The sequence below is a fragment of the Canis lupus genome, chromosome 22 (genome assembly GCF_003254725.2).
Source record: "Canis lupus dingo isolate Sandy chromosome 22, ASM325472v2, whole genome shotgun sequence".
NCBI lineage: Eukaryota > Metazoa > Chordata > Mammalia > Carnivora > Canidae > Canis > Canis lupus.
The window spans coordinates 58,813,022-58,837,907 of record NC_064264.1 but is presented as its reverse complement, the minus strand read 5'-3'; the positions used below and the strand labels follow the sequence as shown (position 1 = coordinate 58,837,907).

General features: G+C 45.2%; 1 protein-coding gene across 4 annotated transcripts in view; it reads right to left on the bottom strand.

Annotated features, from left to right (window-relative positions):
* COL4A2 (collagen type IV alpha 2 chain) overlaps window positions 1–24,886 on the bottom strand; it is a 538,879-nt gene that overhangs the window by 107,683 nt on the left and 406,310 nt on the right. For 3 of the 4 annotated variants that reach the window (XM_049099366.1, XM_049099365.1, XM_049099364.1), the window contains exon 4: window positions 15,150–15,230. The exons of the other annotated variant lie outside the window; for it this stretch is intronic. In XM_049099366.1, the coding sequence (XP_048955323.1) occupies window positions 15,150–15,230 (81 nt within the window). The remainder of the gene's footprint in view (window positions 1–15,149; window positions 15,231–24,886) is intronic. 4 annotated transcript variants of the gene reach the window in all.

Sequence of the window (24,886 nt, the reverse complement as noted above, 5' to 3'; positions counted from 1 at the left end):
GCTGCCTCCAGAGGAGAAGAGAGAGAGGATAAATACAAGCAGATGGGGAAAGGATGGATTTTTAATTTACAAAATTTTGGCTTTATATATCTTTGTTTCTTCTCTGGCTTAGTGGTTTTGTTTAGAAAAAGAAATCGCTGATGCAGAAATTAGGAGTTGAGAAAGAAAAAAAATTAGGAACAATGGAGTTTCAAATGTGCAACATCATAGTCAGATTTTAAAGGGGGCCCTGAAGGAGAAGTCAAGAGTGTGGGCTCTGGGGCCAGGGTCTGATTTGATTTCATCAGTGTCAATAATGTAAGTTTGGAAACACTTTCTTCTTCTCGTTGTGATTTCCTCAGTGTACACCAGGGGCCACATCACAGGTTCTTGTGAGGACTGAGAATTAATGAATGCAAAGCACTGGCAAGCACCTTGCCCATAGTGGTTCACCACTAGGAAGTGCTGGGCACCATCATGGTGCACGGTGACCCAGCTGGGCATCATCTTCTGTTTCCCTTTAATTCACAGTAAGGGCTAAGATGGAACATGATACAACTATTTTATTAATAAGGCTTTGGCTCAGTTGAAAATTCTCAAGCTGGATAATTTGAGGAGTTATTCCAGGTTTCTTAGTCTATGCTGTAGACACACAAAATCTAACTATGACTGTTAAATACTACGCTATCTCCTTGAAGAGGTGCAGAATCCGAGAAAAGAGTAAAAATAGAATAGATGCTTACCTTAGCAGGTGTCTCATCAACTTACAGTTAAGAAGTAGTAAAAAAATTCACAGAGATAGGACGAAGTCAATTTAACAGATGCTCAAAGATGGTGGTATTAAGACATGACAGACTTTCATACAAAATTCAGCAGTTAGATAGAATTTCAAGGGTATCCCAGATTCCCAGAGTCCTCAAGCTTTGCTACTGGCGTATTTCTGTCCTGTGTGCTCAGCCCAGTATCTGTGAGCCATGGCTCTATCGGAAGACATGTTCCTCAGCATGGGAAACACCCTCAGGGTATAAAAAAACACACACAGAAATAGGACTGAAGCCTTTTGTTTAAATCCTACACGTTACAGAATTTCTTAGTATAGTGCTTTGACTGAAATAGCTGCCTCAAATCTGTTATAAGCTGATCCCACGGGAGGAGTGTTCTACGAGCCTTTTTGATTCTTACTCTTTTAAAGCAAAGAAGTCTAATATATTATTACCTGGAACCCTTTACAATGGACACTCCATGAAGGTAAGATAAAATGTGTTCTTGAAAATGTACTAGCTACCAAAAGTCTGATTAAACATCAAAGAAGGTCAAGAAGGCTACCACGTGTGGAACATTTTCCCACTGACAAGATGCTTTTGCAACATATTGGTGTTGGGTGGGCAGCATGTGTGAGAGGAATCCTGAATCCATCTGGGTAGTCTGTAGCCCAAGTGAGCTACTGAAGCAGAATACGTCCCCCAGATGAGTAAGAGCATTGGTAGGAAGAACCTACAGTTAGATCATTATGATTTTTTATTAATTAGAAAAACAGGTAGTGGACATCCCACCTCTGAGAAATACTATGTGTCCAAAAATAAATGTTTAGTCACTAAACCATATGGTTATTCAAAAATGGGGTAGATGGTTCCATAGTGGCCAACATACAACAGAGCCGACACCAAATTTTGGCAATAAAACCATGTGAACCAGAACAATAATCTTCCATAACAGGCATTGTGCACACCCCAGACAATGGGAAATTTAGACTTTCATAAACAAAAGACAAACAAAACCTGCCAGGAAGGCATAGGAAACACCTGCTATGTTTAAAAAATGGAACAAGATACTAATGATTATTTCATACGAAGGTTTTAAAATTATATACGCTTTGCTATAGTGACCACAAGATGGGATTTAAAGCACTTCAGGAAAACATCAGTGCAAGAAACACCACAGTTTAAATAGGAAATTTTGTCTTTCCAGGTTTCTCTAGTGGCAAGAAGACAAGAGATCAATATAGATGGAAAAAAAACCTTACTTGCCTTCCAGAAATAGCTCCTGTTAAGAATGAATCACAGTTCTATCCAAACAGTAAGATGCCTCTGAATTTGAAACAACAGCGTAACAATGATGACCTTGATTGAAACGATAACGTGGTAAATTCCCCACCAGCGAACTGCATGGAATGGCACCTATCCCTTCTTCGCCCTGACCTGTTGGAAGGAGACTCACAGATTCTGAAATAGCTTACAAGTCACAGGGAGAGAAAATGGGTCAGTTTGATTTGGACTTCAGAGACAAAAATGCCATTTTTTTCTAGGACAAAAAAGTCTGTTGAGCGGTTTTGGGAAAGTGTTTTTCTTTGTGTGTGACCCCGCCCCGTGTAAGGACCTGTGACCCTGCTTCCAAAGGAACCACCTCCCTGGTGCTCCGTGGGGCCCCAGGGTGTCTGGCTCAGGGAAATCAATGTTACCGTTGTCAACAACTTCTTGAAAGATCCAACTCTATGTGTTTCTTTCATGTTCTAAATTTCCGTGAAATACAGTAAGGACATTTGGAAACTCCCAGCGTGGGATGTAGCATCCTCGTCTAGAAACAAAGCAAAGGTGAGGGAATTCCCCCAGCTACTCGGGGTAGGAATGTGGTCCTGGCGGGTGCCTGCAGCCCCTGCCTCCCTTCCTATCTGCAAGCCAACTCCCTGCTGGTTTATTCTGGGAGTTCCTGTTGACGCAAGGCCAGCAGAATATAGAGATCACTGGGGCATATGGGTGGAAATGAGAAGGACACTGAATTCCTGGAATAGCCAACATCAGATCAGGGGAGAAAAGTTTGATTCTAGAGTTCTCTCCTATGACAGTGACACCTCCTCACATTTCCTAAAGAATGGGGGATATTCATGCCCAAAGAAGAAGTAGATGTAGAACACCTGATGTGTCTAATCGATTCTTGTGCAAAGTGTTTAGAAATATCTGGACTAGATTTGCTATAAAGACTTGACAAATGTAAAAAGGCACTAGTGTATTCTAATAAAGTTTTAGGACATTCAAAATACACATGAGGCTTCATTTTAATTTCTAAGGTAAGATTAAATGCTAAAAATAACTAAAATCCCATGTTGGGCATGTGATAAAGTGTTTTCTATGACAGCAAAGTGCAATTCTCCTGGAAACACACTCACATAAAAGATATAATATTTAATGCACCTAAAATACACAAAATGAAAATCCATTAATATACATATGTATATGTATATCACACATTTCAAAATCCTGAGGTTATTTATTGTATCTTATATATCTTAATTCTAAGAAGAATGATCTTATCTGGGAAACTTTCTCAGACCACTCCCGGAACTGCCGAGATGGGATGTGGGATGGCAGTCCAGGGCTCTAAGCCTCTGTCAATGCCAGTTTCATGGGACTCATCTATTCATCTTTCTGATCAACATGAGATTTCCATTACTCATCTTTCCTTCCCAGATAATTGACATTTTTGAAGGGCATTCATTTTGTTAGATTTTATTTCCTTCTACTAAAGAAGTCTTTTAAATCTTCTGGAATTAAGGAGTTCGTTTTCATCCACAAAGTTCTTTTTGTTTACTTCCTTATTCTGATTATTCTACTCAAGGGTATGCAGATGTCCACATACCCCTTTTCATCAATGCTATCCTCAAAATAAAGTCCTAAAAATACCAGTGGCAATTAACATTTAGAAATCTCCTTTTTGGTTACTAGCCATTTTCATGGAATGTCTGTGTTTGAATTAGCTCAGTACTGGACAAGCAAGAGAGAGAGAGAGAGAGAGAGAGAGAGAGACTCAGGGCAGAAGAACACCCACATGTCCCCCATCTGCAGATCAGAAACACTGGCTACATCTTTCAGCAACCTCACAGCAATCAAAGTAAACTACTGAATTGGGGTTCAAAAATTAAATGTATGCACGGAAGACCAATAGTCAAAAAACAAAACTAGAAAGGAATACAACAAAAAACATACTGAAAAAAATGGATTTTTGGGTGGAAGTACATCCCACATGAGCCAATGCAATAGTGTGTTTAGTAGAAAAGGGGTGGCAGGATTTTATGATAGGATTCAGAAGCATAGAATCCAGATCCAGGGAGGAAACAGCTCCGTGCACTCCATGCTGGTCAAGCAGCTGTTAGAAAGCTAAGTTGACCAGGACTGAAGGAGGAAAGGGTGAAACTCAGAAGAAGGTGATGAAGATAAGGTGACAGTCTTCATACGAGTGATGGGTCAGGAAGTCAGCAGCCCAGTTAAAGCAACATATGATAGTTTAATATGCAAAAGGTTAGGAGATTGTGTGTGCTCCTAAATTTTAAATTGATGAGATCAGTAAATGTGGAGAAGGAGCTTTAATTGAGGGCTGGCAGAGGAATGAGTGAAGGAAAAGCTCACTGGGGGTGGAGGGACTTGGGCCAGGGTGGCATGTGAGCACCAACATCTAGGGCATCCATGCTCGTGTGTACTGGTGGGTGCAATGGGGCAGGGCTCCTTCCTGCAGGAAGCAGGCATGTGTCAAAGCTGAGCTTTTCCCAGTGGGCAGTTTCCTTGAGAGCTCTGGTGAGAGCAGCCACGGCATGTGCTGTGGTGTGGGGCCATCTCTCGTGTGCTGTGGTGGCGGTTCTGGTCGACAAAACACCTGTCAGTAGTGTCCAACAGTGCTCTCTTTGATGGGACAAATTTTAGTGGCCTGATGATGGCTAACACTCATGTGAAGCTATCCATACAGCTATACTGTAGCTACATGTGTTACCTTAGCCTTCTTGGATTCCAAATTAAACAACCTCATGCCATAATTTAGCTCATCCTATTTCTCCTTGCTTCTAGTTTGACTGTTTAAAAAATGACCATTTACATGTAATACACTTACGGTGCTGATAGAACTTTCTTCTGTGACTTATGGAGGCTACTTCTACATTTCCAGGACATTCTTTAGTTTACCTCCTATAGAACATTTGAGAAACAAGCGGATGTCACTGCCCTGGCTTGCTTTCAAAATACACTCTTTCAAGGTGAAGTAAGCTCATAAAAACATCAGCTAAAGAAGAAATCAAGGGGAACCTGGGTGGCTCAGTGGTTGAACATCTGCCTTTGGTTCAAGTTGTGATCCCGGGATCCTGGGATCGAGTCCTGCACCAGGCATACCCACAGGGAGCATGCTTCTCCCTCTGCATATGTCTCTGCCTCTCTCTGTGTGTCTCTCACGAATAGATAAAATCTTAAAAAAAATAAAGGAGAACTCAATTCTAAGAAAAATGTGAAGCTGATAAGGGGAGCAGAAAGGAATATCCTAGGGGCTCAACTAGGCTTATTTAAATTCTTGTCAATGGCATGTTTACCGCTGGGTTTCTTTTAAGTGAAGCCTGTGGAATGAATCTTACTGTCTTGAAATTTTAAGTGGGCCTCAGCGTTATCTGTAAGTCTCAGAGGAAAATTCTGATTCTGAGGGAGAGCTGACCTTTTTTGGTTCAACGTTTAGTTAGGAGTTAGATTATTTTCTTCTGTAATAATATACTACACTTTTCATTAGTGGAGTTTTGAAGGTGAATCTTACTCTGGACATCCAAAAATCAGTCCTGAGTTTTGTCTATTTTACTGGGAAAGCCCTCCAAGAACAGAAAAGACTCTTGCCAGTCTTGTGTCTTCTTTCCTTCTTCCTGGGTGAGACATGGGAAAGACTTGTCAATGTACTAGATCCATACTCCACTATTCTATGGAGAGAAACACAAATATTTGTAAAATATCAGGTGCTACAGGAGGAGGAATTCACCCCGAGGCCTCCAAATGCAGGAAGCCTGGCCTCATGTTTCAGGGTTCTGCTTGAACTGTCTGGGCTCCCTTTCAGTCTTCCTTCCTGCTGGCTGCTGGGGCATGAGATCTGCCCCTTCTCTGGCCCAGGCTGGAGAGCAGGATGTTAAAAGCAACGTAAACAGAAGAGAACTCCTTCCCAGATAATTACAGAATTCTGTCAATTTTGTCCCATCCCGTTGCAGACTTGGGCATCCTGAGAGGCCCTGGATCTGTCTTCAACCAAATCTGAGAAATGCTAGTTTTGTTGACAGATGCTAAACATGGGCACAAATGTACCAACTGATCTGGACATTAGGGTTCTTTTGAAATATGACCATTATCTTCACAAGGCTTTAAAAACGTCATTACTGCCACTTGAAGTTTATTTAAAAAATATATATAATTACTACCATGCAGGGCTAAAACGTGCCAGCACTTTAATTTTTATTACAGAGCCCAAGCTCACCATAGAACTCATTCGTCCTTCTGTGTCTTTATTTAAAACAGACTTTAAGTTTGAAAAATAGTTATAGTGCCTCACAAAGACAGCGATTTAATAAAAAACACCAATGCTGACAAGGCGGCTGATGAGTGTGAGGCCAAAGATATTATTTACCCAGGATTAATGACTTCCATTTCATTTCCACTGTTTTGCCTATCCACCCCCCTACTTCTGATTCCAGTCCTTTCAGAGTTACCCATCCCAGCCATGTTTAGGATACAAAAACTTTTGCTCTGGTGGTGGGATCTTTAAGATCCTCACTGTAGCTCAGAAGGAAATGGTCATCAACATATGGTCTGTATTGGGTTACTCAGATGGCGGTTCCTACTCCCATTATTCTAGTATTCAAACTTTTAGGCTGGACACGGAGGGAAACGACAGGGATGTTTTGACCTTTCCCATCTGTGGGGACATATGCCCTTTTGAAGGCCTCCTTTGTACTTCCCATATGAGTCAGACATCGGACGGCTTGAATGATTTAGTTGTCTACACCACAATGGACTAGTTTGGATGGGATGCCTGAAGGCTCAGAATCACAGGCTGCTCAGGATCTCAGGTCAGGCAGCTTCTTAAGAAAATTTTGAAATGCCTAAAGCAGTTAGAAATAAATTTGTTTTATGCTCATTCTACATATGCCAGTGATGTATGTAGCACCTCTGTCTGTGACTATTAAGGGCAAGGGAGGCTCCCTCCAACTTAAGGGGGAAAGAGCATAAAACAGAGATGAGAGAACACTGACGCCCTTCTTCTCAAGGTATCCCCAGGATGTGTTAACTAAGGTGGCAAGTTCAAAAGGCCCCTCGGCAAGGAAAACGTGTGCACACAGTTGGTCTGGTCATTTCTGCCACTTTTCTCTAGTTACTATCTCTGGATTTTCAACTATCTCAAGACTTTGCCACACAATCTACTGGTTTTCTCTTTATGATGGAAGCAGTCTGATGGAAGAGGAGGCAGACGCAAGTGCATCCGGCCCTTTTTAAGACTGCCCACCTTGGAAGCGCTTTGAGATGAGCTGCACGGGCAGGTGGGGTACTCCCACGTGATCCATAGGCAGACCCACCTGTTTGAGACACTCTCTTCCCAAGTGTGAGAGAAGATGAACTCAGAGCAAACATTTCTATTTTCAGAGTCGCTTTTAGAAAGTGTATCATGTTTAGTAACAACCTTGCTCTGGTCTTTTTAGAAATCCTGCAATTGTTTACTAAGAATGAATTGGAAGTGAATAAAACAAACAAAGGTCTTTGAAGACTGGTGTTCTTTCTGTAACAGAAAGAGGAAAAGCTTTAATGCTATACTTGTCAAAACATTCCATCAAGAGGTAGGAAAAACGGAGGATTTCTAAAGGCAGAGATTTGGTTTGGTTTGGAGAACAGTAGAAATGTTCACCTCTCTTTCCCGGCTTTATTAGCAGTCTACTAGAGTTGGTGTTGAGATTTTCAATCAAGACATGAAATCATTGCTATCACCATTATCCTGGCCATGGACTGACATTCTATTTTCCATAAAGCCATGAAAGGCCATTTCCCTACAACTGTCAGCTCTGTACCAGAGCCCACTTAATCATTTGGCACCACCCTCAGGGCCAGAGGCTGGCGTGGATGGCCTGTGTCCCTGAGGTTCTGCTGGCACAGGCCACCACCCAGAATACATGGAGAGCTCCCGGGGGCTCCTCCACCCACTCTGACTGGCCAGCTGGCCTCACAGGGCCAATTTTGTGCTTCTGTGAAAACTATACTCTCACCAATGGCTCGGTCCTCCCTCGCCCCCTCCACCCCCCCACCCCCAGCAACAATCTGGTCACAATTTATGGTCAAGGGCTTGGGGGCACAGATCTGCCTCAGTACAAATAAAAAGCTTTTTCTCCCAACGTGGCTCACTCTTCTGCTTGAGCTCTGTCAATGTCTACTCTACGCCTAGTCTGTTTTTGGTGTAAATTTTGAGGGGAATGTTTGGATGCATGGTTCTCTCAGAACGAGATAGTGGGTGCCCTATCCCCATCCACCCAGTATTTCCAGAGTAACAGACACTTCGAGAAAGATTGAGGGTGTCTGCAGCACCAAAGCAACCATCTTCCATTAGCAACACCTGGAATCAAGAGGAAGGATTTCTTCATTATGAAGGAATGTGGTGCAGGCTGCCAAAGCAACTGTTTGGGTGTGTTTGTGTGTAGTGTTCATGAGAAGAGGTAGAAACGGATAAATCAAATAGGAAAACATTTAAAATTCTTCCTCTGCACTCAGGTACTAAGACAGCCAATGTGCCAATGCTTCATTCCTTGTCCGTGAACACTGTTCCCGTTGGAAACATGTTCTCTGCTAACTGCATTATTTGTCAAATAGCTGCTTGCCCTCAGCAGCTGTGTCATGGGCCGTTCTGTGGAGGCTGATAAATGCTAGGCCACAACCACTATGATTTATTTTCACCAGTGACTTTCATGGCTCTTATTATTTAAGCACGTGTTTCACTGGTAGGAAACAACCCAGGGTAGTTTGTCCTGGGGGGTAAAGAACACGGTGATTTTAATGGCAATGAAAACACATTTTCTAAGCATTGACTTTAACCATCAGATTCTCTCCAGAATGATGTTCTTTGAGTCCATTCAGTGAGGCAGTATTATAATTTTGTCTTTTTAGGATTTTAATCATGTATTCTTCCATTTGGATGAGCTCCAACTTGGCCCGTTTTCTATCAAGTCCTCACTACTGTCATGATGGTCCTTCTGAAATGAAACGATTACCATACTGGGCTGGCGAGAGTGGAGAGTGGGCCAGAGCTTCTGCATTATTTCTCTCTTCTCCAGCTGCGCCATTAATGCATTTCTACAACACTGTCCTGAAAGCCTTGCTTTAAGAAAATGCTTACTTGATCTTGCTAGAAAGAGAGTGAGAATAGCTTGCTGTTCCAAAGCTGAGGCCTGGATGACCAAAGGTCTCCTGCACCAAAGCAACTAGACAAGGAGTTTCCAGGAGAGGCCCTGATCAGAGCTCATGTTGAAAATGCAAATTTCCCCAAGAGGCTGTGGGCAACGTGGAAGGTGTGATGAATCACATTTGGCATAGATACCATGTCCAATGTGCCCTGCTCCTGGGTCTCTCTATATTTTTGAGATAACATCCTTTTTTGTAAAGATATAAGCCAGCAGGTTGCAAAATCAGGTCTTACTTTCACAAAGTCCTGACTTTATATTGTGCTTTATTTTTGTCTAGGGTTTGGTATCCAGAACATTCTTACAGATTGATGATGAGCTCCTTATCTCCTACTCTCCACCCTTACACTCGCTAGAACTGTGATCTTCAATATGGTAGCCACAGGGCTATTTAATTGGATTTTTTGTTAACTAAAATTAAGTAAAATTTAAAATTTCACTAATGACATTTCAAATGCTCAAGTAGTTCTGATGGACAGCATAGATATGGAACATTTCCATCTTTGTGGTAAATTCTTTTGGAGAGCACAGGGCTAGAAAGCTCTAAAAGATTAGGGATATTGACTGCTTTTTTTACTTCTGTACTCCTGATGCTGAGATGGGAGCTAACACGTGGTAGATGTATAATCAGCATGAGTCAAATAAATTTGTTTTCAAATTCTAGTCGCTAACTATGGCTGTGTGTAAGTTTCACGGCATTTTCTTTGATTAGAACTAGACCCCAGTGGAATGATCACCAAAACAAGACACTCATCAGGCTCCCCACTCTCACTGTAGAGTGATCTTGACAACTGCGAGTGTTCCTAGCTCTTCTGGGCCCCTCTATCCCTTTCTGTGACACAGGCCTCAGCTTCTTTCTTTCATCTCTTGGGCACTGCCCTTCTGAGCTGACAGCAAGTGCCAAAGATGATGAATCTCTCTGCATGCCCATTCACCTGCCTCCACCCACCTCTGAGAGTCCTCTGTCCACTCTTCTCTGCTTCCCTTTTCACTCAGCGTCTCTCTGGTTTCTTTCACTTTGATTTACGTTGTTGAATTTAAGGAATCTTGTGAGGTTAAGAATTATTTACTCATACTTTGACTCAAGTCCAGGGACCCACAGACTGTGGGAAACTGTTAGCTGCATGAAAGAACACAACAGCTACACACAGCTTGTCATGGGCTGTGGCCTCTGCACACGTGAGGTGCTTGTCTTTGGTCCTGTGTCTGGTGCTGTCAGGGCCACGGTGGGCAAGCGTGGGTGGCTGAGCACTGAGTGATGGGGGAGATGCCCATTCACTGACGTACGGGCTGAGGATAGAGCTCTGGGAACCAGCCGAAGCTGTGGGTTCCCTTTCTCCCACTGTAGCCTGACCATCTCAATAATTCCCAACAATTTGGATTTAAGTAGTGTCTAGTATTTATCAATTTCTAAAATACCTGACTGCCCAGGGAAACGGGTGCCCTGTGAACGTTGATACCATTAAAAAGTTGGAATAACCTATTTGTTCTGAGTCTACAGTGAAAAGCCAAAGGATTGGGGGAATGTGAATCTGCTCAGGGAACTGAAATAATGAATTAAAACTGACCTCAGTTGGAAAAACCTGAGAATTTCATGACCTTTTAGGTAAGTTAATGAGCAAAGACAAAGGTGTCTTTATTTGTTGAACCAGGTGCCTTGCACGCCCTCCTTATAGTCTTCCATACTATTCATCTTTGTGTCACTTGGCGTATCACTCTGCTTCCACAGTCGTTCTGTAATGGAAATGCACTCTGATGCTTTCCATACAATGGGCTGTCACTTCCACAGAAGAAGGAAAAAATATTAAATATATAAATAAAGAAAGAGTAAAATGAATAGAGACAGGTAAGAGGGCCACACGGCTCTGTCTGGTGCCGGGGATGACAGGACCGTTAGTTGTGGAGAAAGCTAAGAAGTCAGTTAGCCGGCTTTCTTTGTGCCTATCACCCTGTGGAATATTGGTAAATTAGAACTTATGAATTTTAATTATTCCAATATATACACAATAGTTTCTCTCTCTCTCTCTCCCTCTCTTTTTTTTTTTTTTTTTGATTTATTTACTATGAGAGACACACAGAAAGAGGCAGAGACACAGGCAGAGGGAGAAGCAGATTCCCTGTGGGGGACCACATCTCCCTGATGCAGATGGGATCATGACCTGAGCCAAAGGCAGATGCTTAACCACGGAGCCACCCGGGTGCCCCCACAATAGTTTATTTTAAATGCAGACCCTCAAATAGCAATCAAGTATTCATCCATTTCTTTCTCTTTTTTAAAAAAATATTTTACTTGTCTATTTGAGAGAGAGAGAGAGAGAGAGAGAGAGAGAGAGGCAGTGTACACATGAGGAGGAGGGACAGAGAGAATCCCAAGCAGACTCGCTGCTGAGCTGGGAGCCCAACGTGGGGGTGGATCCCAGGACCCTGAGAGCATGACCTGAGCCAAAACCAAGAGTCAGAAACATAACTTACTGAGCCATCCAGGTGCCCCCTATTAATTCATTTCCTAAAGTTATGTTTAATTCATTGAACAACTGAAGAAAAGGTTGGAGAACTGGCCAGGGAGTAAAACTTTGAGGAAAGAGGGCCAGACCTCCTTTTGTCTGGGCTGTGGCCCTTCCCTCTGCCCCTGGAGGATCTCCCCTCTAGAGGAGGAAGAGTGCAGGCACAAAAGATGATGGCACTGGGAAAAGAACTCGTCTAAAAGTCTGAAAACTTGAGTTTTGTTCTGGACCAAATTGGAGCAGGCTCTGTGTCATCCTCCTTCCCTCCTTTGCACCTTCCAGCTCTAACCTGGGAGTAAGAGGGGTGCTGACGGCCGGGTCCCAGCTCCTGCCTTGCATGTCCTGGCTGTTGGAACACTCGCCCCAAAGGCTGGATGCTGTGCCTGTGAGAATCCGTGCCCCCCCGCCCCGCAACAACCCTCCACCTCCCACTCAGGGCTGGGGGAATGCGTTTTACACTGAGCTTGTTCATTCTGTAACATGAGAATTCCTTTGGAATCAGAATCCATAGTACATTTGTGATTTCTGCTGCGAGTCCAAAAGTTATCCAGTAACATGGTTTCTGCTGTTGGCTGTCACCATGGTGAGGAGCGAGTGAACTCTACCCCGTGTCCATATAAGGCCCGGCTGCCCAGTGCTCGGGAAGCAGGGAGCTCTGCAGTGAGGCATTGTTATCCCCCCTTCAGAAGCACCGTGGGGAAATATATGGCAAGGGACCCAGGGGCAGCTGTGGGAAAGAACGAAGTATGCACTCAGCTCTCTAACGGCGGAATCTGTCCAGCTGCTATTTTTATGCATTACATTACTTTTAAAAAATATCAATCCAAGAGTAGGACGGAAATAGCCCTGCTGTCTACAGAAACACATCTGGGTAAACTTGTTAATTAACAAATATTTAATGTACATATACCAGGCTTAAGGAGCTATATCTCAATAAGCATTTTGATGAAGTAGACGCAAGTGTCCCAACAACAGATATCCCCAAGGTGTCGTTTCTCTCTCCTCAGGAGTGGTTTTCTTACCACTTACCATCACCATTTCTGTCATCTTGGTGACTGATAACCAATGGCACACCTGAGTCCCTGTGTGGCTCTGTCCCTGAACCAACCACTCAGACAGCTGCCACATCTCAGCTTAATGTCATCATTACCTGGCTGAACAATTAGAGGCAAGTCAAACCCACATGGGGTTCTGGATTACTTGTGTTAACCAAATTTACAGGAAGGCGTCCAGTATCTGCTTTACCTAGCAAGGTCGAGAAATGGTCTTAGGCTACTTTGTTAATGAGGGCTGATGGGAAATACAAAGCTCTCCATGCAAATTTACTGAATTAGAATGACCTAGGGATCTTTAGAAATCTCCCTCCTAATAACTGCTCTGAGAAGACCTCTAGCATTTTAAGAGTACATAGCTATGCAGATGGCATTACATATTAAAATAAAATATAATGCTAAGTGAGATAAGTCAGACAGAGAAAGACAAATAACATATGACTTCACTCATATGTGGAAATTAAGAAGCAAAACAAACGAACAAACAAAAAAGAAAAAGATAAACAAAAAGCCAGACTCTTAAATACAGAGAACAAACTGGTGGTTGCCAGATAAGTGGGCGGGGGGGAGGGGTGGGGTGGAGGGTGGGGGGGAGGGGGGAGGGATGAGACAGATAAAGGGGATTGAGTGCACACTTATCTTGATGAGCACAGAGGAATGTACACAACTGTTGAGTCATTATACTGTTGACCCAAAACTAACATAACACTGTATATTAATTATCCTTGAATTAAAAAAAAAATCCGAATGAACTACTTTTCCTAAAGAACAAAATTCATATGAAACCATTACGGGAAATGTTAACATATCGGTTCTGCATTAAACAATCACAAAAAAGTGAAAAAGAATAGACCTAGTAAACTTGTGCTCTGTTTGGGTTCTGTTTGGCTGATCACATGGAGAAGAATGCAGAATCTCTCTGGAGCTGAATTCTCTCCAACCCAGGCGAGGCCCACAGATATTTGTAAACCACTAATTTGTCTTCCTCATGCCCATATAAGGCCAGGCTGCCCAGTGCTTAGGGAGGGGAGAGCTCTGCAGTGAGGCATTGTCATCCCTGCTCCAGAAGCATCGCTGGGAAAGTCTATATAGCAAGGGACCCAGGGGGATTTTAAATCTCACCAAATGGCTTCTGTATATTTGAAAAAATACTCCATCCTTCTTAAATGCTGATGCACAACCTTCAATTAGCAATTCTTAAAGCCTAACTTCCCTGTTCCAAGCAGAGGGACCACTGTTCCATCAACAGCAACAGCTCTGAGAGGACACAGCATGTGGGGAGAGCAGCCTTGGGTGCCTGGAGAGAAGACTCCTCGGTGAGGATCTTGGGCATGAGAGGAGGGTTGGTCAGTCACAGACCACCACAACTGTAAAGGGGTTCCTTGTCACAAATTTTACTCATTTGGCTTCTGGAGGAAACTCATGTAGGAGAAAGTGTGTGGCATAACACATAACACTGGCTGCAGAGGCCAAGCTCCACTGAGACGAGTCCTCCTCCTGGGAGGTGGGAATGGGGTCTATAAACACCAACGGCAGGATTCAGGGTGGTGGGATGTGCTGAGAACACCAATGGGGTGCTGTAATTGGCAGTGACAGGGGATACAGGCCACACCTCCCAACTACCTCTCCCAACCTGGCCCTGGTCCAGCAAGAGTCCCCCCAGGGAAGGGTGATCCCAAGGCATGAAGACTCAAAAGACTCTGTGTCATAAAACAAATACTGCTCCCCACAAGAAAACGGGCTTAAACAGATAAATATAAATAATACGTTTTAAAAATCAGAAATGCCAAGACCCAAACGTCAGCTTTAAATGGCAACAGGAAGGCCAGTCACTTTGAACATATTAAACCCAGTATCAGACCATAATTCAGGCGCTGCCATGTATCCTGGCAATGATGTGGAATGACCTTTTATCTCTGACTTACCTGATAAAATTTGCTATATAAAGGACATTCAGGGGATAAGTAGACTACTTTTGAGTATGAGACTGATTCTCTATGGCAGGATGCTTGTGCCCTCTTGTTTGAATGTCTACACTGGGGGGTAGACAGAACCATGTTTTTTTTTTAATGTAATATTTCTACGGAATAGATGTTTATGTATAAAATCATAGGCCTAAGACACAGTTGCATTATATATACATATCTTTTCATAACAATGATCAAGAGAAAAGATGTGTAAGAAAGTTAACACTGTTCTCAATCTATTTCAGAAAGTGGTATAAATTGACCAAATTTTGCATTGTATCATTGTTTGTTCCAATACAGAGGGACATGTCTGTATTAAATTTGTCAGGAAGATATGCAGTTGACTCACTCAGGTGATTCAAGGCACTTTTGTCTTAAACAGAAGGCTAAGGAAGACAGTCATTTCCCTGACTCGGTGACTCACCCTTCCTCCCTTCTCGGGGTAGCACTGGCAGCCTCCACTGCAGTCTCTGCCTCCACAGGGCACGTCAAACTTCTTCACGCCCTGCAAAAGCAAGCACAAAACACGTTATCGCAAACACCGTCAGCTACAACAGGTAGCACAACATCATCTGCTGAGAGCACGTCCAGCTCCAGCAACTAGCTTTTTATTCAAAACACAAACTTTAATTTTTAGAGCAGCTTTGGCTCATAGCAAAGGATACAGAGAGCTCTCATGTACCCCCTACCCACCTACACACACAGCTGTCCCTGCCACCAACGTCCCCCAGCAGAGTGGCACATGTGTCACAGTTGATGACCCTACACTGATGAGGCACGGTCACCCAGAGTTTACATTACAGTCACTCTTGGCAATGAACTTTGTATGGTCAATATGCCTTTTAAAGGTTCCTGCTCAACACCAGATGCCATGCTAGGTCCTGGTCTCGAAAGTCAGGGAGAATGTTCCCTGAATCCAGGGATTCCGTGTGAAGTGAACACATGAGGACACTCTGTGTTAAGTACTTCAGCGTGAAGGAGAGACTCCAAGTGTGTAGGAAGCGGCCCTTCATTCTCCTGGAAATGTGGGGGATGCAGCCCCAAGGAGAGGTTGTTCCAAGTGAGCAGGACTGGGTTAGGTTCATCATACAACACGGATCCTCGTGAGCTAAAGGGGGGGGGGGGCTTCCAATGGGGGACAGAGAACCCTGTGAACACATCTGCCAGGTTCTCGACACCTCTCACCACCACCACAGAGGTTCTCAACATCCCCGGTGGTGCCAGGAGAGGACACTCCTTTCCTTCCCTCTGAGGGACCCAGTGCTTCACAGAAGGAGGAGGGGATGGAAGGAAGAGGCTTTCCCAAGTCTCTATTAGGTGGACTCTTTAATGAATTGAGTGGCTAAGTGAGGGAGTTCTCCACCCAGACAATTCCAGTGGGTTCCAAGGCATTTCTCGCTTTCCCTTGATCTCAGTATTTTAAGTAAAACATGGACTTGGACTTTGGACCAGGAGATCTTCCTTTCCGACTGGTGATGGCATGAAATGTTTTGAGTAGGAAGTGATATCAGATGGACCTTCTTCTTTGCTCTTCCGGATCAGCCCCGCCTCCCCCATCTGCACAACAGGTGACTCAGTGCAGCAGTGCAGGGGAATCCCTATGTGGCTCGTCATCCTTGGCCAGCCCGACAGACCAGACTGCCTAGCTGGCTGGCACTGATAACCTGGACATGGTTAGCTTCTGGTGCGCGCTGAGCCAAACCTTACCATGCAAGCAACACTCCCCAGATAACAGACCATTCCAAATTTACACAAAAGTGCATTTCACCATAATCTGTTCCATTCTCTTCTAAGTTAAGTCTCAGCGACTAAACAGGCTGGTCACCCTCTGTTAAGCTTTCTGTTTGTTTGTGCTAGCATGTCAGCCAGAATCTTCCCTGTTCCTGGCATGGTACTGATGGTCATGTGTAAATGGATATAGTGTTGCGTGGCCACTGCTGCGACGCCTGCTAGCCTTCCTGGACTTTCAGTCTTGGACAGGCACACAAGTGAAGTCTGACTCAAAACTATCTGGCCAGAGTTTACCTAAGACCACAATAACTATGCCATGTTCTTTTTGTAGAGATGATAAATTCCTTTCCTGTGCTAACAACTTTCTATAAGAGGGATCACTGGAGTGCCACATTACTTGTGTCCTGACAATAACCCTTTACCTACTCTAGTACCTAATGCATGTCACTAGATTTTGAAGAATTCAAAAAAATCTGAAAATCTCAAACCAACACCTCGAAGCCTTTTGGATATCTTGGTTATCTTTCTGTGAGACACTGTGAGTTCCATAGTATAGAAAGTAAACATGTTTAAAATTCTTTCATGCCTTCAAAATATGTTTCTAGATATTTGCCAGTTTTTTTTTTACAGCTGCAATGTTTATCTATAGTGGGGCTCATTTAGAGTCCCATGATTTTGAATATTTAGTCTTTATAAATCCAGCTCCATACAAAGCCATTCGTTTTATGGGTTACCCTGAATGCTGAAGGGAGGTGTCTAGATGGGCAGCCACATTTATACTTATGATGTACGACTGGGATGTGAATAGGTGGCTTGGCAGGTTTCCCTGGTTCACACAATAATTTATTTGCCAGTTGTCTGGAAAAGGTAAGGGGGCTCCTCAGTCTATAGACAATAGGGTAAAGCATAAACTTATATTCTTCATCTGATGTTGCATCGGCTATTTTTAGTTTTGATTTTAAAGGCACTTGCCAAATCCCTGGATATAAATCAATGGTTGAAATGATCTTAAATTGATCTAACAGACCTTCTATCCTATGTTTAGGATATGCACTAGACTTAGTTATAGAAACCTTCATAACCTGCTTAAAATTTAACAGTGCTGTTTTGCTTTTGGAGTTGGGGCTTGTAGGTCTGATAACTTCCAATCTTGACACTTCCTCAACCATGTGCCATGGCTTGGGGACCTCATCTCAGGAGGTGAGAAATACATCATTGAGAGGCAGGCCTCCCTCTACAAGCCAGAGTCAATTTCCATCATGGAGACTCCAGCCTGTGTGCATGTGTGTGTGTGATGTGGCGTATGTGTGTGTGATGGGATGGGATGTGGGGTGTGTGTGTGTGTGTGTGTATTTTCCCATCAGCATCTTACATCTTGCATATCCTACAGAGGGATTCCTATGAATTCCAACATCTACAAGAGCTCTAAGTACCACGAATTGGAATGTCAGATCTCCAGGATGAACAGAAGTATTTACTTTATTAGGGCAGAGCATGTGTTCCAGACGTCTCTTAGAGACTATACAAATCTCAGACCTGAGCTTCAGAATTCCTCTGGTGGGATGTTAGCTCTGGAACATTCTCAAGATACAAATGCCCTCCTGAGGATCTCGGATGAGGAGTACATGAACTGCTCTGTCCCCTGAACAGAAGAATACTAACAGCCTCCACCAGCCATTGCCCAAGCTCCAAGTCCTTGGGTCTGCCCTTGTTTTATTGCTAGACACAACTCAGAGATGAACCTTGATCCTTCTCCTCAACTCCTTAGTAAAGATGACTGGTTTCCTCCCACTGTACATCCACCTCAAGAGTCTGCCCAGCACCTGGCCCGGGTCTAGACCTTCAACTACAGTGTCTCTAGGAGGGCATGCTTTCTAACCAAAACTCCATCAGGAGCATCAGTTCAATTCTCCACTAGTGTCTCATGCCAAGTCTGAATACCCATCAGTACCATTCTGTAGAACAATATTCCTGCCCCCTGCAGCAATGCCCGTCACTGTGCTCACCATCCCAACATCCACAGAGAACAGGCTGCTCCCAGGGCCAGGAGGCTCCTGCAGACCCAGCTTGAGGTATATGGAATGTGTCTACCATCATGGACCATGCATGCTGCATCCACTCAATTGAGCTTGTCTGGATGCTCTTCATCTCTAGGTGGAGGACTCACAGCCGAACGAGACCAATTATGGTAAAGATCCATGCAAACTGGTAAGGGCTTCCACCCCCTTGAGAATGCCTGAATCTGATATGCATGTGCTCATCCTGTCCTAGTATTCATGCAGAAACTGCTCCCTCCCTGGCTCCAGAACAACGAAGGCATCTGTGCCACATGCTTCCCAGCTTGGAGTGATCAGGGAAAGCCTTTCCCTCAGCTGCACCTGTGAGAGAGCTCCTAACTCCCCAGTTCCCCCAGACATGACAGCTGCAGGGCTCTTGGAGACACCTGACCCACTCTCTCCCTTGCAAATTCACTCATTTGTTCCTTCCTTCATTTTCCACCTGGTGTTTACTGCAGGCTGAGCACTGTGCTGGGCCATGGCTATAAAGTGGGGATCAGAGAATGTACACAAGTTGATAAGAAAACTAAATACACAAGCCATGAAACCTATACAATTTAAATTACAGCAAGTGCCATGAAGGAGAGGTAAGATGAGAGGGAGACTCAAGGAGGCCGGTCACAGAGAGGACTAACTTAGCTGGGCCCTCTCCCTCAGGCTGTACTGTCCTCCATTATCCCTTACTGGCCTCCCTGAAGAGGCTGATCTCCTTGCCTTCACACCTGAGGCCCTCACTGCTACAACCCAGGAACAGAGAGCTGCCAGTCTCCAGGCCTAGAAAGGAAGACCTCTGGGTTATCATCATCAGGGAATCCAGGGCATCTTGGATTGGAGTGGATTTGAAACTCTTCTTCACAGGACCCCCAGGATCCCCCAGCTTACAGCCAAGGCTCAATTTAAGCCCATTGTGGCTTTATGGTTCTGGGATAGGTGTGCAGGGACCATCTTCCATCCTCCTTGCTCAACAAAAACTACCTCAGTTGCTACCAAGATGTGTAACCACCTGGAACTGTGAATCTAACTTCCCAACTTTTAGAGGGGGCCTGAGCTGGGGGCTTAATCACTGATTCCTTCAGCAACTGTCCATGGGTGCCCGTATCCTGGGAGCTGCCTCGTCTAGGGCTCTGCCCTAGGGGCTCAGCTGCTCCCTCCAGGAAGGAAAGAGGATGCAAAGAGGCCTGGGGAGCTGCCGCAGACATAGGCAAAGGGTGGTACTTCTGCTCTCGTTGTAAGCGTTTGACATCTTACCAAGTGTACTGGAGCCAACAGGAATTATTTTGAAAAAGAAATGCGAATTCTAGGTTTTGGGAAATCAAACAGAAAATGGCTTAAACAGAAGTGTAGTAAATGAGGAATGCCTTTGAGCTGCACCAGGAAGATATGAAGTGGGTACTTCTTGTAAAATGATGAGTAAGAACAAAAGCCATATTGGGAAGGTCAGGGTCGCGTGGGGAGAGCTCTCAGTGAAGACAGTGAGCAGAGTCTGAGCAGGATGTGCCTGGACACAGTGTCCCAAAGGAGCTGGGCGGCAGAAAAGGGTGGACAGGTGGGAGGCAGGGGTTTGTGCCTCTTGCCTCAGATGCAACGTCCAAGAGGCGCTTGATCTAAGCTTACAATGCTGTGGCCTCGTCTGGGCCCTAGACACACCCAGCGTGGCACTTGGATGCAGCGCCTGTGTCGCCAGGTGCTACTTAGCAATGCAGGCCCCACATTTCCTGCATCAGGACACGCTTTCTAACAGGCTCTCCACGTAGACATGTTGCTATGGCTTCCTGTGAAGCCATGTCCTTCAGTGGAGGAAGAAAGTACATTCCCTACGGGTTCCCTGCATTCCGCGTGTCAAGAGGACACGACATGTTGTTCTGGAAGAGTGCTGGCCCCAGACTCCCTTTGACCCCTGCCACCTGTGGCAGTTTAGGGAGGCTGGTAGCTGAGCATCTCACCAGTCACGGTGTCAAAAGAATGTCCTTATTCAGAACATCCTTTTAGGCTCTTCTCTTCTGAATTTTACCCTGCCTTGAACTGGCAGCCAGCATGGCTGTGCTAATTAGAAATTCTAGAAATTAAGAATGACCCGGATCGCCGAAGACCCAACTGGCAATGCAAAGGCATAGATATATTTTTCTAGAAACCTTGGATATTTTACACAAGTGAAATGCAAGAGACATTGTTTTCCAGAGTCAAACTGGAGATCTTTGACCAAGAGATTTTTGAGGGGGGGGTCACCTTTTTATGTGGGAATTCTCTTTTTCAGAATCTTATGTGATCTTGGCATCATCACATTTTGAAAGGTTTAAAAATACATATCTTTGCGTGGACATTCAGTTCAGCCTAGACACACCCAAACCACCCTACATGCGTGATCCACATTCCTCAGTGAGTCTTGTCTCTGGGAGAACAGAGGTCACGGAATCTTCTAAAGAAAGCCAGTTTTCAGGTTCCCTAATCAAGTATCTGTCAGGTTCAAGCAGAGTTTCTTGTCTTGAGCCACTGGCTCTCTGGCTGCCAGCAGAGACTGCTCTGCCATCTATAAATGGAATCCAGTCTAGTCAGAATGGACATCACTGGGAGCAGCTGCAAGATTAAGGGAACATCCGGTCTCATGTGCCTCTTATGTGAGCAATCCCCTGGCACTGGGGGAGCCAAAAATCATGCTGCCTTCATTGGGTATCACGTAGCATCAGGCAGAGGAAAGAAAGGCTTTGCCCTGCCGCCCGGCGCACAGGGGCATGCTCCTCTGTAGCTGTCTGAGGAGTGGCCCCCTTCAAAACATCGAGAAAACTGCTTTTCTCACTTCTCCCAGCAGCAGACTTGTCCTCATATTTAGGACATTTAAAAATAGGTTTAAATAACAACCCAAATGCCAGAAAATAAAACTCACAAAAGATTTAGACTCTACGACAAGCTATTTCTGTAAGTTACCAGTGTGGATGGTCCCTGTCTGTTAAGGGAGCAAATCCACAGACATGGACTCAGCTTTCTGCAGATGTGAGTCTTGTTCAAAGTTGATACAATATTTACAAATGACAGAAAAAAAATGCTCAGCATTGTTCTCAAATCGCACATAAGAAATGAATATTAACCAAATTTATATGAAGATGCAAGAACAAAACTCATTTGTCCTAAAACAAAGAATATTTTGTCCTCCACATGTTCCAAGAAACATCTTGTCCAAGAAAGTCTTTCTAGGCCAATATACCTCCAGCCAAAAAGAGCAAGTCTCTGTAGGGAATTTACAGATATTTTACCATTGGACTCCCCCCAGCTTCCTGTACAGAGGGATACTGAATAACCCATTCTAACAGACACAGAAGACAGACATCCCTTCTTGCAAAAAAGTAATCTTTCATAGTTAGGTAGAAAAAAAATCTATACAAGTCTTTGTCTTTTTCACAAGTCCAGTCAAGCCCGACTTTTTAGAATTATTCTTTTAGTCCAAAAAGAGGCTAACAAAGGAGAAAGCCAACTTGGGAACAAAGTTCCCAGTAAAAATTCTATTAGTTTATCAAAACAGGAAATATAAGCCATTTCCGTACATGCAGCTTTAAACATTAAGGAAATAATTCCAACATGGTATTAGCAAGACAAGGCATATGGCAGTGGAAACGCAGAGCAGGGCCATGCCACACAGAACAAAACCCTCTTCCCCACAAACTGGATGTGAAACCCCGCCAATCCAGCTTCCTCTGTTGAAGGCACATCAAGGGCACTCGAGTGGTCCTAGGATGCCACAGGTAGAGGCAGTGAAGTAACTGATGGACAGACGTGCGGGCCTGTTTGAAGTGAACATGTGCAGTTGGCTGGTACTACGTCTGCGCTCCCGCCTGTCCTCATGAGGCCGGGAGTTTGGGGGACGGAGGAGGAAAGCAGGGCGCTGTGCTGGGAGCGGGAACCAGCAGGGATGACAAGTTCAGAGTGCAGACTATGAGCTGCGGAGAGGCTCTCAGGGAGACTGTCGTCACGTGCCCCAGGACCTCGCTGACTTCTAGCCAGGTAAACACCTGAGGGACTGTGTCACTCCTGCTGGCTGGCTGGATTCCCTGCAGACGGTACCGGGAGGTGCTGCGTTCCCAGCTTCCCTGGGCCATTGGCTATAAGCCACGTGACTTTACACTTGCATACTTACGTGTTTTTATGAGCAACAACGGCCAGCATCTCCACCCTCTCTCCTCTGACAGTTTGAGGTCTGTGGTGCTTTCCTTTTCTTTCTTTCTTTCTTTCTTTCTTTCTTTCTTTCTTTCTTTCTTTCTTTCTTTCTTCTTTCTTTCTTCTCTCTCTCTCTCTCTCTCCCTCTCTCTCTCCATTAAGCTATGATGTTAATTATTAGGGTCCCCACTTGGGGAAAGACTAGGGTCTCTCTCTCTCTCTCTTTAAAAACATCTATTTATTTAAGAGGGAGAAGCAGACTCCTTGCTGTGCAGGGAGCCCGATATGGGACTCAATCTCAGGACCCTGAGATCATGACCTGAGCTGAAGGCAGACGCTTCACCAACAGAGCCCCCCAGGCGCCCCTGGGGCTGTTCTCCAAACAGAATTGCTGTTGACAAGACAGCCAAGGACAACCTCGCTCAGATGCCTGGCCTGGGTGCCAACCTGCACACAGGACGGGCTAGAAACCCCCAGCGAGGGAGTCCGACAAGATGCGGTTGGCGGCTGGCAGGCGTGGACAGTGCGGCAGGCCCAAGGCCGGGGCCAGACGCTTCCCCAAGTTACCTCATTTACACTTAAGACATTTAAAGGAGGCCAAATGGTGGAGTGCATGCCGAAGTCAAGGATGAGGGGCCCCGGGAGGGACCTCTGACCCTGAGTGATGAGGCCGATCAGAGGAATCAGGAACTCGGGGCACCGTCCAGGCAGGGAAACAAACTTGCTCTGCTCCACTGCACGTTCCGCAGAAAATGAGGATCCTAATGGCCTTCCCCCAGGACTGTTGGGGGCATTATTCAATGACATACTGCATGAGGCCTTCCACTCCATCCAGACCCCAGGGGCAGTGCTATTGGGTGCAGGCCTGGCTCGCTGGCATGGAGCCCCAGACCCAGGAATGAAGCCTAAGACCCAGCCAAGGCTGTAGGCTGTAGGAGCAGTGCTTCCTTAGAAATACCTTGCCCCAGGCTAGGAATGATCTCAGAGTGTGGGTGGGCCTGCCTGCAGGTGAGGACAGGCGGCTTTCCTGGCTGAGCGAGAAAAGGTGGGCGGGGCGGTTCCTGTTGCACATGCTCTGCCCTGGCCACCCTGCTCCCCTCCTGCGCTGACTCGCAGAATCTCCAGTGAGGAAGGCAGGCTGCCCTGGACACTCGGGCCTGGGTAGGGGCTGGCGCAGGTGCTGACACTGATAACCAGGTGCGGAGTGCAGGGTGCATGTGTTCCATTTAGAAGCACCCCTCCTGCTTCTTTCACCACATCCTTTCTCTGGAGCTACCTGGCCTTCACCCAGGAAGTGTTGAGGCCTTACTGCCGGGTCCCTTATGAGGTTCTGGGTGGGGACTGCGGGTTGTCTTGTCTTGAGTCACCTAGACGGCGAGGGCCAGGGACATGGGTATGCAGCTGATGTCAGGAGGCCCAAGTCAGGGACTGTGGGGCCGGAGGTCAGCTGTGAGTGGACTCCACAGGCAGCCTTCAGAAGAGGCAAAGCACCGAGTGAGGATGCCTGGAAATGCAGGTAACCTCCACCTGGAAGCATGAAAGATGTCCTGTCTGAAGCACAAACTGTCTCCATTTTCGGGTGATTTCTCTGTCACCTACCACCCAGATCACTGGAGTTCTGGTACCTTTTACTTCTAATTGCAGTCGACTTCCCATAATCTATTCATTATTCCCATCACATGTACAGCCGCTTGCAACATCTACGGCAGCATGCTCTGGGCTCCTGAGACATCTGAAGGTTTATTCTCCCAGCAATTTAGATTATATCTGTGGATCTATTTTCAATTGGAGCTTATTCACATGACTCCAAAGGCTGATCTTGAACCTCTTCCTGATGAGGATTCCCTAGGTCTTGACTTCCAAATGAAACAGTCTCCCAAGTATCAAATGAGAATGAGTTTTTTCTCCTTTCAAGTATCTGAAACAGCTTCTTACCATTCCTTCTCACTCTCCTGTGATGGCTCCTTGGCCACCCGGACCCAGGCTCACTAAGGCCAGGGCGCTGCTGGGCTGACCAACGTGCCAGTGCAAGACCCAGGCAGGGTGTGCCTCAGCTCATTGGGGTTCTCTCCAGGAGGCAGGCTGCTCTTTGACTGCTAGAGCCCTTCTTCTTCTTCTTAAGATTTTATTCATTTATTTGACAGAGAGAGAGAGAGAGAGAGAGAGAGAAGACAGTGAGCACAAGCAGGGGGAGCAAAAGCAGTGAAGAGGGAGAAGCAGACTCCCC